At 43.2% G+C, this 18427-nt stretch overlaps 1 protein-coding gene across 1 annotated transcript in view; it reads left to right on the top strand.

Annotated features, from left to right (window-relative positions):
• The window catches only part of GRK3 (G protein-coupled receptor kinase 3), a 539783-nt gene that overhangs the window by 320419 nt on the left and 200937 nt on the right, over positions 1–18427 (top strand). Inside the window, exon 3 of the mRNA XM_082258195.1 lies at positions 1368–1441. Within this exon, the coding sequence (XP_082114321.1) occupies positions 1368–1441 (74 nt within the window). The remainder of the gene's footprint in view (positions 1–1367; positions 1442–18427) is intronic.

Genomic DNA, 18427 nt, shown 5'->3' with positions numbered 1-18427 from the left:
CAACCAAGTATTCAGGGTCAGCTTCAGCTGGCCTAGAAGAATGGGTTCTGCCAGGCCTCCTGGCTAGGTGGACCATGGAAACCCTTTGACCCTGTCAGGAGCCTCGTGCCCCAGTGGATCAGGGTAGAGGTCCTACCCATTTGGGGGGCCTTAAGTGCACCTTTTAGTGTATGTTATGCACATTTTGTGTACACTTACGAGTTTTTTCATTCTAGGTTTTTGCATCACTGTGGACTAAGTAGTGTGTTTTTTTTGCTGATTGTGGTTCACTTTACATTGTTCCAGTCAGTGGGGTGAATTTACCAAAGGCAATGGAGCATTTTTGCTTTAAAAGTACGTTTTCACTGGGCAGAAGTGTTCACCTCATTCACGGATAAGTGAAAATTCACTTTAGAAGTTAAACTGCTATGCTGCTTTAGTAAATCAGGGTAATTATTTCAAGTACCCTGAAGACTAAAGCCTGAGTGTAGTCTAAATAAAAAACTCAAAAAGCAGTGCGGTGGACATGACTTAATATTAGTGAGCTTGTGCCCCTTGTCCTGCTGGCTTGTAGTTTCCTTGAAATGTTCCTCCATCAATTTTCTTTGGTACTAATGTTGCTCTGGTAACATGAAATTTTCCAGGTAATACATTTTTTTTTTTTTAATTTTGGGGAAAACTCTCTCTCCGCTTGACTGCTAACTTTGCAAACATTTGCATAGGTAGGAGTAATATTAAGTCCCACTATACAAATGCCATAGTGCACTATATTGTGTTTAATGTAGTTATCTCAGATAATACGATAGAAGCTTTTTGTTAGATTGCTATATCTTACTGCGCATTGTATAAGGCCTCATGCATACTGCAGCTTGAAAAAGCTCAGTACAGTGTTTTTTTTTTTTTTTTACTGAACTAAAATGTAGCCCATTATTTACAATGTGCCTGGGACAAGCACAGAGTATTCCTCTGTAAAAAAAAACAAAAAAAACAAACATATGAATTAATTTTCCCTCGGACGGTATTGTACGTGCAAATCCGCGCAAAACACACACCTAAAATTATGTCCAAAAAAGAAGCAGCTCAAACAGTACCGTGTTCAAGAGGCCTAATACTGCATTACTAATTTCTGCACTGTCTTAATGAATAGAACAGAAATGACAATATATGTAGCATAGTTTTTACTGCTTTGAGTGTATACTTACAATTTATGTATTATGTTTCTAACTTCACAGAGCAGCAATATTGGTTGCCACCATTAATTAAAGTTTCGGTTTGTCAAAAAAGCAGCCTCTGAAATAATGTGCCTTTCTTTTTCTGAAGCTCAATCTGTGTTGCAGTCTGAAAAAGAAGATTGCTTTACTAATAACATAATTTTGTCATCTTTTCAGGTTTCCTGCTATTCAAAGAATTTTGCACAAGTGACATTGACGAAGGGGTTCCACAGCTCAAGTTTTATGAGGAGGTAACTGGTCTTTTTCTCTTTCTTTCCCTCTAAATGTGGTTGCGTTCTTGAATGAATTAACCTAAAATTACCCGTACATGGGCATAACCAGTCAAACCATCCAAAGGGCTCCAAAGCTGTTTTTACTTTCAATAGTTTTTATTTGCATTACAAAGTTAAACAAAAAAGAACAATAAAATGCGTGATAAATTAGATATGTAGATTTGCAGTTCGGGGGAAAAAGGGTGTCAAAGGGATGTATACCCACAAGTATAAAATTGACATTGTAAACAACCGCAATAATTGATCGAGCATTGTCATAATAAACAGAGATCTATACTGGATAGGGAACATTACAATGCCCAACATAGCAAAAGGTGAGGACCAAACGCTCCAAAGCTGTTTTATGTGTACCTATGATTATGTACAAAACTGTACTGTAGTTGTCAAGTGCTGAAACTTTAGAGAGTTGGAATATTGCTTGGCAGTTTTTATTCTTCTCTGCTGATTAAGCAGGGATAAGCCAGTGCCAAATGTATTGCTCTCTGGAGAACCTTTCTGACATGCATTATCCAATAGGTAAACATGTCATTTGTAATCAGTATTGTCCCCAATCTGAATGTCCCTAATGGAACAATCAGAAGCCCTCATGCATGGATACTTTATTGCAATGATGTCACAATAGTTATCATAGTAAAGCTGAAAATATGTTGTTTTTGGTCTGCCACAGTTGACATATTGACATATGTTTATCCCAAATAACATTCCGGTAGCTATTTCGAGATGTAATTTACCTTGTGGCCACACGCTAATAGGCTAATAGACCTGTGTGTAGCGAAATACAAGGACAGCTATTACTGATCAGATCTTTGGTATTTCTATTTTAAATGTTTAAATGCATCTAGTCTAAGAATCTTAATTTGATTTGCTGTTAGCATCCAGTCATTCCCTACACAGCAGCATTTAGAATAGGATAGGATAGAGGAATAACTCAAGCGTGTTGCTTGCATATATGGTGAACAACAGGATAGAGTAGAGAGGTGACTCCTTTGTATTCCGCTACTCCTTCACTGCAGCAGGGAAGAATTAGTTTACCAGCTTGACATTACTTTCTGGCAGGGCTAGAAATATTCCTGTTTGAATTGTGGAAATAATAATCTTGTGACAGTTAAAATGACTCCCATATATGTATTTTGTTTGTGTATGTAACTATTTTCCTGGAATTCAGCACTATTGCTGTCTGACCCAGGAGTAATGAGCCAATAAAATGAAAAGGTAGTCCGAACTGATCTAAACCCAAGAACGAACATTTATTATAATACAGCTAACAAATTCTTAGATAGGGTGGCTGCATTTGTTTTGTTTTATTTTTTTGGCTTTCTTTCTTCTATTTTCACCTGGTGATCCACCCAGGAAGTCTGTTGCTTTTCAAAAGATCAAGCTCTGTTCCAGGTGTATAAGATATAGGGATAGGAAAACCATTTACCACTAACGGGTGCTTTCAATGATCAGCTTTTATTTATTTATGTAAGACCTGTATCCAAAAAGGATAAAAACTTTTTGTTATCACTGCTTATAAGGTATTAGCTGGACTTTGGCATCAGTTTGTTATTGTGCTAAATCTGATAGTCCATCTAACACTAAATTCCCCCTTAGACTGACAATGCTGCTGTCCACAGGTGCCCCCCCCCCCCCTTCTCTTTCATCCAGAGTGGGGGCACTCTTATACAAGAAGTGTGTTACTGGCCAGATCACCAGTTGAAAACCGATGGGGAAAAAAGCCTAAGAAAAGAAAACATAACACAGCCATCATCTCTAATAGGTGGTAAGCTGCAATATATTACATCTTTGGTTTTGGAATTAGTACCGCTTTAAGTTTCTGATTTACAATCCATTAAAGCCTGGCAGCTAGCTTTTTCAGAAGCAGGTCAGCAATGGCAGCCTCCATGTTTCTCTCCACGCAAGCTTTCCCTTTTAAACAGGCCCCAGGTGGTTATGCCCTACTGTGATATTATGCACCACATATAAGCACATAATGACAGACTACCTGTAAAATGAATCCCTCCATCACTGCGCTGTCACTGCTCCCAGTCCTCTGTCAGGGTTCCTGCTCTCAGGCGGCTTGATTAGCTAGGCCATGATGATGTCACGAGCACAGAAGTCACCATCACGACACTGCTCTCTGCAGACATGGCACAGGCAGTGTTTCGTGAATGCAGAAATAACTACACGAGTGCAAATGATGTTATTGGCTGCAGTCGCCATAATATCTTGTTAAGGGTGCAGTTTTATAACATTTTAAAGGTACAAAGAAGGAATATATGTTAAATTCTGCAATATAGGGGAAAGTAAAATATTGGTTTTAATATCGTATAGTGTTAGAAACATATAATTTAGCTGCAAGTTTACTATACTTTATAACATATTATATGCTTAATAGACATTTTATAACTAGATATGTGTCTGGTTTTCTCCTAGGATAACACTTTAGTGCACGGTTCATAAAATAACCTCCAAAAAAATTTTTTTGCATTGTTGTTATGACCGGCTATACCATATATTAACCACTTGCCTACTGGGCACTTAAACCCCCTTCCTGCCCAGGCCAATTCTCTGCTTTCAGCGCTGTCACACTGAATGACAATTGCGCAGTCATGTAACGCTGTACCCAAATTAAATTTTTGTAATTTTTTTCAAACAAATAGAGCTTTCTTTTGGTGGTATTTAATCACTACTGGGGTTTTTATTTTTTTTCTGAACAAACAAAAAAAAGACCGAAAATTGTGAAAAAATAAAAAATACACCTGTTTTTATAGTTTGTTATAAAATTTTGCAAACCAGTATTTTTTTTCTTCATTGATGTGCGCTGATGAGACGGCATTGATAGGCTGCACTGATAAGGCGGCACTGATAAGGCAACACTGGTGGGCACTGATGAGTGACACCAATGGGTACTGATGGGCGGCACAGAAGGGCTCTGGTAGATGGCACGAATAGGTGGCACTCATGGGCATTGATGGGCACTAATAGGTTACACTGGGCACTGATAGGTGGCAATGTGGCACTGACCTGCGCTGGTGGGCGCTGGTAGGTGACACTGGTGGGTACCGTTGCTCTTCCTCTTCGCGACCGATGTCCCTCTGACAGCAGCCAGCGATCAGCTTTTTTTCTCCTCACGGAGAAAAAAGAAGCTGATCGCCGGCTGCTGTTTACATCACGTGATGAGCTGTCATTGGCTGACAGCTGATCACGGGCTAAGGGGCCGAGACCGGCTCATGGACTCGCTGATCTCAGAGTGAGCCGTGCACGCCCCACAAGGGAGTGCACAGGCAGCTCATGCATGGGAGGACGTAAATGGACGCCCTCCAGGCAATTTAGGTCCACAATGTAGCCGTCTTTCGGCTATAAAGTGGGCATGAAGAAGTTAATGCTAAATGTACATTTTTGAAGATGTAAACACTGCATGTTGCTCCAAAGCAGTGTTTTAGGCTGGGTTCATTTCTAATTTGGCCATGGCTTGCAGCAGGGGTCCGGTGCATCCCTGTTCACTGCTGTCCGTGGCCGTCACAGAAATATGTGAACCAGCTCCTTTGATAGCTGGGCACACTCTCCTGTAATGCGTATTGATGCGTGGAAACCTGCATCCAATTCGTATAAGGGTGAACCCAGCCTCAAGGTAAGAGTATGACACAAAAACTAGGAATGTGTAGCTAATGAGGGAAAGGTCGTGGCTCTTTTATAACATCGTATAAACATGAAAGTGTCAGTGGCTTTCATTTTTGTAGCTAAAAGATGAATGCATGCATAACTAGTACTATGCGGCTTACAAGGTGCCCCTATTTCCTCCAGGTATAATATACTGTGCAGGTGATGTGGGTAAAGTGGGTTGGTCTTGCTTGCTTCATTTGGAACAAAGAAAATATTTTATTTAGTTTGACAACCTACAGTGTGCCTGTGCTGTACTTATGTGCACTGAGATTAATACCAGCCTGTGTCTGGGAAATCCCACGGTTACCAGGCAACACAGTATAGCAATGGGCTTTCCTCGCACTTGCTATTACATTGCAGCCTTTGGTGTACAACACGTGAAGAAGGCCATAGAGATTACATGTGCTTTTGCGATCTGTTGCCATGGAGAAAGGACGTCTGATCTTGACTTTCTCAAAACCAGTTGGCTGCCAGCTCTGCTAAACGTCCCTGGATAGTGTTTCATTTAGTAGCTGTTGTCAGAGCGGTGGGGTTAATACACAGAAACCACCTTGCTACTAAATATGTATAAATAAATATGGATGACGTTGCAGCTTAAGGGCGACTAGCTTTCTTGTCAGCTAGAGGACAACATTCTGCTTCAACAATGTAAATGTAACAAATTTTTGACTGAGTTTGACTGAATTGTATATGCATTTCTTCACACATCTGCAATTTTATTTACATCCATAAATATACTTTTACTTGGTTCAAAGTAAATTATATAATTATGTAGTGCTTGAGGCACTACAAGACTAAGAATCGTCAAGGTCATGAAGAGCTGCAACTAGGTATCTCCTCAGTTATGATTTTCCACTGCTCCATATTGGTAACTAACCCTATGAAAGGTATTGATCCATATCAATAGCAGGTGTCCTGTCATCCCAGGGGCAAAGGAGGAATATTTAAAATTAAAGTGACACTCAATTTTTGGTAAAAAAAAATATTATTCAAATATGTATTAACCCAAAAAGTACCTTCTATTGCTTTCAGCCTCCCACAAACCTCCAGGTTTCATTTGTTTTTTGCTGCTGTGATACAACTTCATGTTAGATGGTGACTACGTTCACTCTGCATGGTTCCACTCTATATAAGAACATAGCCACTGCTCTTGCTCACTCCCGAGGAGGTCTATGGACAATGGGATTTAGAGTGTGCATAGAGCAGTGCACATGTCCTCAAAGAACACTGCTCCTTCCAAACAAATGGAAATGATTTACAACAAGCATTTTCCATGTCTGTGACTAAAGACAACCATACATGGATCGAAATTCAGCCCATTCAGCAGGGAATTTTGATTCATGTATGGGCAGGAAGGCCCTACAGAAGTCGATCTACTGGTTGACTTCTTTACAACCGCCCCGTCAGATTTTCCCCGCTGGATCATCGCCGCAGTCTAGAGCTGGCAGCACTCATCGGTGTATTCTGATGTCGGGGAAGTCTCCCTGCTGTCAGAATACAATTGCTCAGTGTGGGGGATTCCACCAACCACATTGTGTGTGTCTGTGTGGATGGGGGAATCGGGAAAATTGTATCTGTGAGCTGCCTAAAACATACTGAAGTCGCATGCAGCCAGGCATTTATCATTTCCAGAAAAAGGCCTATAATTGCATCCTCTATACCTCTTTTCTGACAGTTTCACGTTTCAGGTGTTAAACCTCATGTCTCATTGGGGACATTTACCGTCTCTATTTGTCCTGGTGACCACCGTTAGAAGGGCAGAAATGGGAAATCCAAAATGTTAGTTGTCACTAGAAATACAGAATCCACTCCATGTGGATGATCTGCATGGTATGCCAAGAGATTTGTGTCAAAGCGTGCAGTGTTTGAAGGACACGCAAGTCTCAAGCTATAGTCCCCTTGATAGGAGACCTGTGTTGGTCTCTTCCCTCATCTGTTTCTTTCAGCGCCACCACTTCCCATACACTCAGAATATACCATGGATTTCAAGGTGTGTGTGTTTGTGTGAGATGGTAGGATCTTCCAACACAACAATAATATTTCTCTTTTGTTCATTGACGGACACAGCTCTCCCTTATTCAGAACCATAGGGTTATATTGCTCCCTACAGGAGTAGGACACTAGGCAGAAAAAAGACTTGGCTACACCTAACGGCAGTCCCAGGTGGTATACTCATCCTCTCTGCTATAGTTCTTTCGTTTTTTCTGCCTAGTCAGGAGTAAGGACCTAGTTCCCTGCCAGGATCTTTATTCCTGACATCTTTTTCTTTTTACTGGCATTTTTTTTTCTCCTGGTTTTTTTTTTTTTTCATGTGAGATCTTACTATCAACTGCTGGACTGGGTGATGGGCTGGATAATATAAATCCAGTGGTCCCCCCAGTCTGGCCAGCAAGCACGCACAGACCAGAAGTCCTCGCTGGCTTGACCACGACAGGCCCCATCCTGGCCTGGGGCAGCCAGTGATTTAAACGTCTTGCGGGGGCACATGACTGGGCACTGATAGTCTGCGTCAGTGTTACCCTGGCCGACAGCTCCCTCACTTCAGTGGCAATGAGGTTCTATCCTGGGGGTGTTACCCGCATGCACGCTGGATCAGTAAGTAGATAGCCCCTTCCCTCCTTTCCTGGACAGTAAGTGGGGCACAGATGCTCCCTGGGGTGATTGGTCTGTGGGATGGCGTTTCTACATACCCTGTGCCCCCCTGGCCTAGGTATCTAGCGGTCGCACTGTCCCCCCTCCACCCTTGGAGTTGTTTTTACCGGGGGAGGGGGGTCTCCCCTGGACTCACCTATGCTTCCAGAAGTTGCATGCTGCGAATTCTCTAATGCTGTCCAGCTGGTGGTCCTCCCTCCGGACTTGCATGTGGGTGCTGGGCCTGATGGTATCTACCTTCGAGGCGGTTCTGTTTGCACAGTTCCATACGAGGTCCCTTTCAAGGGAGATCCTGGTAAATGGTACAAGTGTAAAAGGTCCCTCGACAATCAGATTTGGCTGAGCCAGGAAACCAGGGGGTCCCTTGTTGGTGGATTCCTTCCCCACCTTTTCGGCGGGATGAATCCTTTCTCCCCTTGTATTGGACAGTGGTCACCACGGACGCCAGTCTGCCCGTGTGGGGCGATGTCTTGGGAGTCCAGATTACATATCCAGGTCTTTGGAACTTCAAGCGATCAGGCTGTGCCTGTATCACTGGATGGATCATCTCTAGGGGCTAGCGGTTTGGATCCAGTCAGACAATGCCACGGCAGCAGCCTATGTCAATCAACAGGACGGAACAAAGAGTGTGTTGGCAGCTCTGGAAGTAGCCTGCATCCTCTGGTGGGCAGAACACTTCGCTCTGGCCCTCTCCACCGTACATATTCCAGGAGTGGAAAACTGGCAGACTGACTATCTCGGCAGGCGTTGGACCAAGGGGAGTGGTCCTTTCATCCAGACGTGTTTCATTAGATAGGTCTTTGGTGTGGCTCACCCGAGGTGGATCTGTTGGCCTCTCAGTTCATGGGAAAGTTGCAGAGGTTTGTGGCAAGGTCATAGGATCCTCTGGCGGACGCCACAGACTCACGGGTGGCCCTGTGAAGCCAGTATCGTCAAGCTTCTGCCGCGGCTTTTATGCAGGATCAAGGTTGAAGAGATTCCAGTCATTCTAGTGGCCCCAGACTGGCCTCGCCGGTATTGGTACGCTGACGACCTGCTGCGATTGGTCACTAACGTCCCTTGGAGCCTGCCTCTTAATGAGTATCTGCTGTCCCAAGAGCTGATCTTCCATCCTGCTTTACAATCACTGGTTTTGACGGCCTGGCTGTTGAAAGCCAGGTGCTGAAGGATAGAGGTCTGCCTGGGTCGGTGATTCTGACACTGCTGAAGGCTAGGAAGTCTACCTCTAGGAAGATCTACCATCGTACGTGGTGTGAGTCGATTGAGATTCACCCTCGTTCTTTTTCTATGGCTCGGATTTTGACCTTTCTTCAACAAGGTGTTGAGCAGAAATTGGCCTTGAGTACCATCAAGGGCCAGGTGTTTGCCTTGGCGGTCTTCTTTCAGTGATCCCTGGCCATGCACTCCCTGAGGCGTACCTTTTATTCAAGGGGTTCGACATTTAACTCCATCGGTGCAGGGATCTGATCTTGGTGCTTTCAGTTCTCCAGAAGCCTCCTTTTGAAAATGTTAGGGATATTCCCCTGCTTACCCTGGCCCCGAAGGGGGCCATCACCTCTGCTTCTCGGGTGTCTGAGCTGATGGCGGTCTCTTGTCGTACCCCCTACTTGGTGGTCCACCAGATAGGGTGGTTCTTCGCCCATGTCCATCGTTCCTTCTTAAGGTTGTCTCTGATTTCCTTTTGAATGAAGACATTGTGTATCTGGCAGCCACAGCGTCTTCTTCACTGTTTGTGATCATGGAAGGGCCAAGAAAAGGGATGTCTGCTAAATTCTGCGACCATTTCCAGATAGATCAGATCAGACAGACGGTGGCTCAGGCCTATTCTATCAAGGGTCAGGTTCCGCCTTTCTTTGTACCGCACATTCTACTCGGGTGCTTGGTGCTTCTTGGGCCTTGTGTCATCAGGCGTCAGTGGCGCAGCTTTGCAAGGCGGCCACTTGGTCATGGGTGCACACTTTCAATTAATTCTACAAAGTGGATGTGTTGGCATGTGCTGATGCTTCCTTTGGCTGCAAAGTTTTGCAGGCTGCTGTTTAGAGGGCTTGTTCTCTCTTTGGGGGGTGTATTGTTCAGGTTGGGCTCCATTTGTTTTTTTGTTGAGCTCCTGTTTACCTGGTTGGCTATTGTGTTTAGCCTTGGGATTTTTTTGTTGTCCCACCCCTCATGTTTGGCGCTGCTTGGGGACATCCCTACGGTTCTCAATAATGGAGAGATGTGTCCGTCAATGAACGAAAGAGAACATTGGATTTTTGTACTTACCAGAAAATTAATTCCTCTGCGTTCATTCATGAGCACAGCACCCACCCCTCTATGGAGTTGTATTCTTCTGACACTGCTTGTTACTAAACTGAAGACCTATAGCAGAGAGGGGAGAGTATGCCATAGGCGTAGCCAATTTTTTTTCCTGCCTATTGCCCTACTCCTTTAGGGTTCAATATAACCCTATGGCTCTTAAAAACAGAGAGCTGTGTCCGTCAATGAACTCAGAGAAATTGATTTTAGGGTAAGTGCAAAAATGCCATTTTTGGTGACATCTAAGAGGGGGTTTCCCCACACTTTGGAGAGATTTCCTTTCAGTTCATTGTTGTCCCCGGATCAAGGAGTGAAGAGAAATGTTCTCAAAGGGACCAAGACTACAAAGAATCCTTACAACATTTTGCCACTCTATACAGTTTTGCCACTCTGACAACATTTTGCCATTTCGATACAAATATCAGAAATGTTTGTTAACAAAAGCAGTTTTACAAAGAGGTATAAAATACAATTGGTCCCAACCACCCCACAAATTATTTGTTTTACAAATTATTGGGCAAGGTTATTGCTGCTAAAGAAGGTTCTCTGGGTTACTATAAACAAGGGCTCTGAACCTTTTCTGTCAAACTGTGAAAGTTTAAACCATGTATTCAGTAGAAATAAGAAGGGTACAATTGTTTGTGTGGTATTAGTCTAAAGCTGGCCCTAGATGTCTCAATAAATGGATTCCCCCATCCACACAAGCAAGGTGGAGGCAGGAATCTTCCCTGCTGCACTATTGTACTCTGACAACAGGGACTCCCCTGATGTCAGAATTCACTGATAAGCACTGCAGCTGATTGGCGGCATTGGCTGAATAAAAGAATATTTACCAACAGTCACATCCGAGAGGAGTTGATCATGAGATCAACTCCTCTTGAACAGGAACAGTCATAGATGTATTGAAATTCCCGCTGTTCCCTGTTGAACCAGATGCATTTTGATCCATCTTTGGTAAGCTTAACCACTTGCCGACTGCTTAATATATATACAGCGCCTTGCGAAAGTATTCGGCCCCCTTGAACTTTGCAACCTTTTGCCACATTTCAGGCTTCAAACATAAAGATATAAAACTGTAATTTTTTGGTGAAGAATCAACAACAAGTGGGACACAATCATGAAGTGGAACGAAATGGATTGGATATTTCAAACTTTGTTAACAAATTAAAAACTAAAAAATTGGGCGTGCAAAATTATTCAGCCCCTTTACTTTCAGTGCAGCAAACTCTCTCCAGAATTTCAGTGAGGATCTCTGAATGATCCAAAGTTGACCTAAATGACTAATGATGATAAATAGAATCCACCTGTGTGTAATCAAGTCTCCGTATAAATGCGCCTGCACTGTGATAGTCTCAGAGGTCTGTTTAAAGTGCAGAGAGCATCATGAAGAACAAGGAACACACCAGGCAGGTCTGAGATACTGTTGTGGAGAAGTTTAAAGCCGGATTTGGATACAAAATGATTTCCCAAGCTTTAAACATCCCAAGGAGCACTGTGCAAGCGATAATATTGAAATGGAAGGAGTATCAGACCACTGCAAATCTAAGAAGACCTGGCCGTCCCTCTAAACTTTCAGCTCATACAAGGAGAAGACTGATCAGAGATGCAGCCAAGAGGCCCATGATCACTCTGGATGAACTGTAGAGATCTACAGCTGAGGTGGGAGACTCTGTCCATAGGACAACAATCAGTCGTATACTGCACAAATCTAGCCTTTATGGAAGAGTTTCAAGAAGAAAGCCATTTCTTAAAGATATCCATAAAAAGTGTTGTTTAAAGTTTGCCACAAGCCACCTGGTAGACACACCAAACGTGTGGAAGAAGGTGCTCTGGTCAGATGAAACCAAAATCAAACTTTTTGGCAACAATGCAAAACGTTATGTTTTGGCGTAAAAGCAACACCGCTCATCACCCTGAACACACCATCCCCACTGTCAAACATGGTGGTGGCAGCATCATGGTTTGGGCCTACTTTTCTTCAGCAGGGACAGGGAAGATGGTTAAAATTAATAGGAAGATGGATGGAGCCAAATACAGGACCATTCTGGAAGAAAACCTGATGGAGTCTGCAAAAGACCTGAGACTGGGACGGAGATTTGTCTTCCAACAAGACAATGATCCAAAACCTAAAGCAAAATCTACAATGAAATGGTTCACAAATAAACATATCCAGGTGTTAGAATGGCCAAGTCAAAGTCCTGAATCCAATCGAGAATCTGTGGAAAGAGCTGAAAACTGCTGTTCACAAACGCTCTCCATCCAACCTCACTGAGCTCGAGCTGTTTTGCAAGGAGGAATGGGCAAAAATTTCAGTCTCTCGATGTGCAAAACTGATAGAGACATACCCCAAGCGACTTACAGCTGTAATCGCAGCAAAAGGTGGCGCTACAATGTATTAACTTAAAGGGGCTGAATAATTTTGCACGCCCACTTTTTCAGTTTTTTATTTGTTAAAGTTTGAAATATCCAATAAATTTCGTTCCACTTGATGATTGTCCCACTTGTTGTAGATTCTTCACACAAAATTACAGTTTTATATCTTTATGTTTGAAGCCTGAAATGTGGCAAAAGGTTGCAAAGTTCAAGGGGGCCGAATACTTCCGCAAGGCACTGCTGTATATATACGGTGGCAGGGTGGCTCGTACAGGCAAAACAACGTATGGATACGTTGTTCGCTTGGTGGCAGCTAGGGGGGCCAGAGCGTGCCGCCGGTGGCGCACTCCCGCCCCCCATCGTCAGCGGGGAAGCCGATGCGTGTGTCAGGTGGCTCTGATTGCCGCTTGACACCCGCTATCGCGCCCCGCTGAGAGAGGACGGTCGGCTGTTGTAAACTCAGCCGACCGTTCTTCTCCCTGGAATGGTCATAGAGCCCATGTGATCCTTCTATATAGAATCACATGTCTCTCTGGTCATTTCAGAAGCCACGCCCCCCCACAGTTAGAATCACTCCCCTAAGCTCACATTTAACCCCTTGATCACCCACAGGGTTAACCCCTTCCCTGCCAGTGTCATTATTACAGTAACAGTGCAAATTTTTTAAGACTGATCACTGTAGTAATGTCACTGGTACCCCCAAAAGTGTCAAAAATGTCAGTTAGGGGTCCGATCTGTCCGCCGCAATGTCGCAGTCCCATAAAAAATTTGCAGATCGCCGCCATTACTAGTAAAAAAAAAACAAAAAAAAAACCCAATAAAAATGGCATAAATCTTTCCCGTAGATAGTAGACGCAATAACTTTTGCGCAAACCAATCAAAATACGCTTATTGCAATTTTTTTTACCAAAAATATGTAGCAGAAAACAGATTGGCCTGAAATGTAAAGAAATTTAGATTTTTCCATTTTTTTTTTTTTGGGAATGTCATATAGCAGAATGTGAAAAATATTGGGTTCTTTTTATAAATTGTTGCTTTTTTTGTTTAAAGCGCAAAAAAATAAATATTGCACAGGTGATCAAATACCACCAAAAGAAAGCTCTATTTATGGGAAAAAAGGACATCAATTTTATTTGGGTACAGCGTCGCACGGCCGCGCAATTGTCCGTTAAAAGTAACTCAGTGCCGAATCGCAAAATATGGCCTGGTCATTAAGGGGGAAAATCTTCCGGTCCAGAAGTGGTTAATAGGGCACAGACAGCCAGTGCATTGAGAGATTACTCTTACTTACCTTGGAGATTTTTATACTCGGCGTATAAGACTACCCCCCCCCCCATTTTTGGGGGATTTTTTTGAGGTTAAAAAGTAGTCTTATACACCGGAAAAAACGGTATTGTGATCTCTCCCATTTTCTTCAGTGGTTAGTGTAAATTGGGCTTCTATTAGGCCTACAGTATTTAGCTCTTGTTCAGGTATTTGCGCACATAGATACTAATGTAGGCAAGGAATAGAATCTGAACTATGACATGTTTGTGATCTTGGATGCATATACAGTATCTCACAAAAGTGAGTAACCCCTCACATTTTTGTAAATATCTTATTATATCTTTTCATGTGACAACACTGAAGAAATGACACTTTGCTACAATATAAAGTCGTGAGTGTACAGCTTGTATAACAGTGTTTATTTGCTGTCCTCTCAAAATAATCTTTACACACAGCCATTAATGTCTACATTTTTGCATTGATATTGAAAATATGACCGTGCCTTTTATTTAAGGATAGGGATCATATGAAGCTATTTATTATCACTTGTTTTTAGTTTACATACCCTGAATTGTTTGGTCTTGGTACAAATACACAAGGTGACACACACACAGGTTAAAATGGCTTTTTAAAGTGGCTTTTTAAATTGCAATTAGTGTTTTTGTATAAATACTGTATTTATCAGCGTATAACACACACTTTTTCTCCCAATAAACCGTGTCCAAATAGCAGGTGCCTGTTATACGCCAATGTTTGCATGGCTGCCTCGGAGGGGAAGGGGGAGAGACGAGCGCTGTCATATCACATAGGCACAAATCTCCTCTTTACTCAGCAGCATCTGTAATATGAAGTCCTGTCTCCTGGATCGGCATTGGACAAGTGTTCTGTCTATTATAGGAGGCGGGACTTCATATTAAAGAGGCTGCCGAGTAAATGGGAGATCCCTGCACCGTGTAATCTGACATGAGGCTGCAGAGGGGGCACAGATAAAGCTGCAACAATGGTGAGGCTGCAGAGGGGGGCACAGATCAAGCTTCAACAATGGTGAGGCTGCAGAGGGGGCACTAATCAGGATGCAACAATGAAGACACTGCCGAGGGGGCACTGATCAGGCTGCAACAATGAAGACGCTGCCGAGGGGGCACAGATCAGGCTGCAACAATGAAGACGCTGCAGAGTGGGCACAGATCAGGCTGCAACAATAGTGAGGCTGCAGAGGGGGCATGAATCAGGCTGCAACAATGGTGAGGCTGCAAAGGGGGCACAGATCAGGCTGCAAAATTGGTGAGGCTGCAAAGGGGGCACAGATCAGGCTGCACAATGGTGAGGCTGCAGATGGGGCACTGATTAGGCTGCAACAATGGGGAGGCTACAGAGGGGGCACGAATCAGGCTGCAACAATGGTGAGGGGGCACAGATCAGGCTGCAACAATGGCGAGGCTGTAGAGGGGGCACTGATTAGGCTGCAGCAATGGTGAGGCTGCAGAGGGGGCACTGATTACGCTGCAACAATGGTGAGGCTGCAGAGGGGGCACGGATCAGGCTGCAACAATGGTGAGGCTGCAGAAGAGAACGGATCAGGCTGCAACAATGGTGAGGCTGCAGATGGGCACTGACCCTTATTTTGCTTCAAAGTTCTATATATAAAATTTTATTTTTTTTCCCTCAAAACTTCCCTCTTAAAATTAGGGTGCGTGTTATACGCCGATAAATACGATAATCAAGGAGTCTATTAGCTGTCACATGGATGCACTGAGGAGGCTAGATACTGAGCCATGGGGAGCAGAAAATAACTGTCAAAAGACCTGCCTAACAAGGTAATGGAACTTTAAAACGATGGAAAAGGATATAAAAAGATATCCAACGCCTTGAATATGCCAGTCAGCACTGTTCAATTACTTAAGAAGTGGAAAATTCCTGGATCTCGTGATACCAAGCCAAGGTCAGGTAGACCAAAAAAGATTGCAGCCACAACTGCCAGGGGAATTAATCAGGATGCAAATTAAAACCCACAGGTAACCTTAGGAGAGATTTAGGCTGCTCTAGAAAAAGATGGTGTGGTTGTTTTTTAAGGAGCACAATATGACGATACTTGAACAAAAATGTTCAAGCATCATCGACTTGCCAGAAAGAAGCCTTTACTGCGCCAATGCCACGAAAAAGCCCAGTGAGACATGTCAAAGTGTTGCCGGGCATATTGTAACCAGGCTTTTTTGAGGCCTGAAAATGCCAGGACAGTACACATACCCCCAAATTACGTTTTTTTTTTTTTTTTTTTGGAAAGTAGACAAGGTATTTAGTAAGAGGCATGGCAAGTTTTTTGAAGCTGTAAATTTATAGACACAAGTTTAAGAAAATCTTTCATAATTTTTTTACATTTTTTTGGATTTAACTGTCACCGGTTCAGTACAGGGTTATCCTATAATGGATGTGGCGGTGATCAGGGGCACTGACTGGTGATAGTATGGAAAATAAATACATAATCTATTTTCAATTTTTTTTTATTACATTTTATTTTCTTTATTACTTTTTTTCCTAACACACTGTCACCAGAGCAATACAGTGTTACCATAGTAACACTGTACTACTCTGGGGAAGTGATAAGATTTTTTTTTTTTTTTTTTACATAATATGATTGCTTATACCTGTGAATTTCATTGGTATGAGCAACCACTTTTAGTGAATGAAACTGATTGATTCATTCAGTGTCTTTTGTTGTGATTAGCTGTGATTGGTCAAAGCTAATCACATGGTACATACGGGCTGTGATTGGCTCTGTCTGTACAATGTGATCACTTGATCAATCACAGCTAGCAACACAATTGTATACAATGGATGGCATGAAAAGAAGCCATCCATTGTTTACAACTGTCTTGTGATCTGCTGTGATTGGTCACAGTGACCACATGGTACTGGCAACAGGCCAGTACAGTGATCAGTCATCCCGCATTATGACGTCATCCCAGAACAACAGTGCTCCTGGCTGGCTGTCATTTTACTGTAGGCCGAGCGGAAAGGTGCCCGTTTTTTGGCATGATCAGTCATATTTTAAATATTCAACTTTTGACCACAACTTATATTTGTGTGTATGTAATTTATATTATAAGACATATCTACACCAAAAATGTGTGTGCAAAACCCATGCTACTGTTGGTAATTGTGCCCTATTGTGTGGAATATGGGGAAAATGAGGGCTGTATTAGCCCCCTTTTCTTTGTGGGATGGCGGCAGGGGCAATGTAATCCAAGGTGACCCTTTATTAACCTTTATTCAAAGTATTAGCTATCCCCGAGGTAAGGGTCATATGACCTTTCTCCTCTGGGGTCATTAAGCCTTCTTTCACCGCTCAATTTATTCTTGTATCTGGGTAGTTTTTTGATCAGCTTCAGTCTTCCTGCCCAAATTAAGCCTGTTTCTGGGGAGATTTTGGCATGAGCCCCCCCTTTCCCGCTGAAATTTCCCACCTTGAGAGCTTAGCCAGTCCCATCCAGTTCCCTTTCAGGGCCATTTAAGAAGGACCCCCAGCGGCTCTGATTCAGCCGCCTCAAGAAACGGAGCTGTGGTGTTCCCCTCCCTCTCTCCCCTTTTCTTTGGGTGTCGCAGCCAGTTATTATTTATTGGTTATGTGTCGCCTTTTTGTAATGCTTAGGTGGACGGAAGTAGTTTTTTCTTTCGAGTTGAAGTATTTGATTGGATAAATTTATTTGAATTTCATCTTGTGTAATTTCAACCTGAGCCGTAGTGGCTAGGTTGTCGTCAAGTGTTTTGTGTAATATGTTGAAATAAAGTATTTAAGTCTATTTATACCAATAATAAAACGGCCGCGGCCTATTCATTCCAATCCAATGTCGTGTTTGTTACTTATAGGTAAGCTAATTCAGGTAAAGTTATTATAACACACATCCTGCCTGCTATCCCAGCGCTTTACAATGTGCGGGAAGACAATACAGTTACAATACAAGTCAAAACAGGAGGAACTAGAGGGCCCTGCTCGTTAGAGCTTACAATCTAGAAGGGAGGGTCAAGTGAAACAAAAGGCAATAACCGTGGGGGATGGACTGATGGAGAAAATGGAGGTATATTTGTTAAGTGTGGGTAGGATAGGCTTCTCTGAAAAGGAGGGTTTTCAGAGATCGCCCAAAAGCTAATAGAGTAGGAGATAATCGGACAGATAAGGGTAAGGAGCTCCATAGGATTGGAGAGGCTCTGGAAAAGTCCTGGAGGCGAGCATGGGAGGAGGTGACGTTGGAGCTAGAGAGCAGGAGGTTTTGAGAGGAACGAAGAGAGCGATTAGGTTGGTATTTTGAGACTAGGCTAGTGATGTAGCTAGGGCCTAAGCTGTGGATTGCTTTGTAAGATGTTGTAAGTATTTTTAATTGAATTGGTTGGGTGAGCGTAAGCCAGTGGAGGGCTTGACAGAGAGGAGCAGCGGACACTGAGCGATTGGTAAGGTGGATGAGTCTGGCGGCAGCATTCATGATGGATTGAAGGGGGGGATAGCCTGTGTAGAGGTATGCCAATGAGAAGGGAATTGCAGTCGTTGAGGCGCAAAATGACTAGGGAGTGAACTAAGAGCTTTGTTGTGTCTTTGGTTAGAAAGGGGCGTATTTTGGAGATGTTGCGGAGGCTGAGGCTGCAAGATTAGGACAGCGATTGGATGTGGGGTTTGAAGGAGAGTTCAGAGTCCAGGACAACATCTTAGACCATTGGCAA

The sequence above is a fragment of the Pelophylax lessonae genome (assembly GCF_965119305.1).
Source record: "Pelophylax lessonae genome assembly, chromosome: 1".
Classification (NCBI taxonomy): domain Eukaryota; kingdom Metazoa; phylum Chordata; class Amphibia; order Anura; family Ranidae; genus Pelophylax; species Pelophylax lessonae.
Note: the sequence above shows the minus strand (reverse complement) of the source record. Positions and strands in the feature narration are given on the sequence as shown.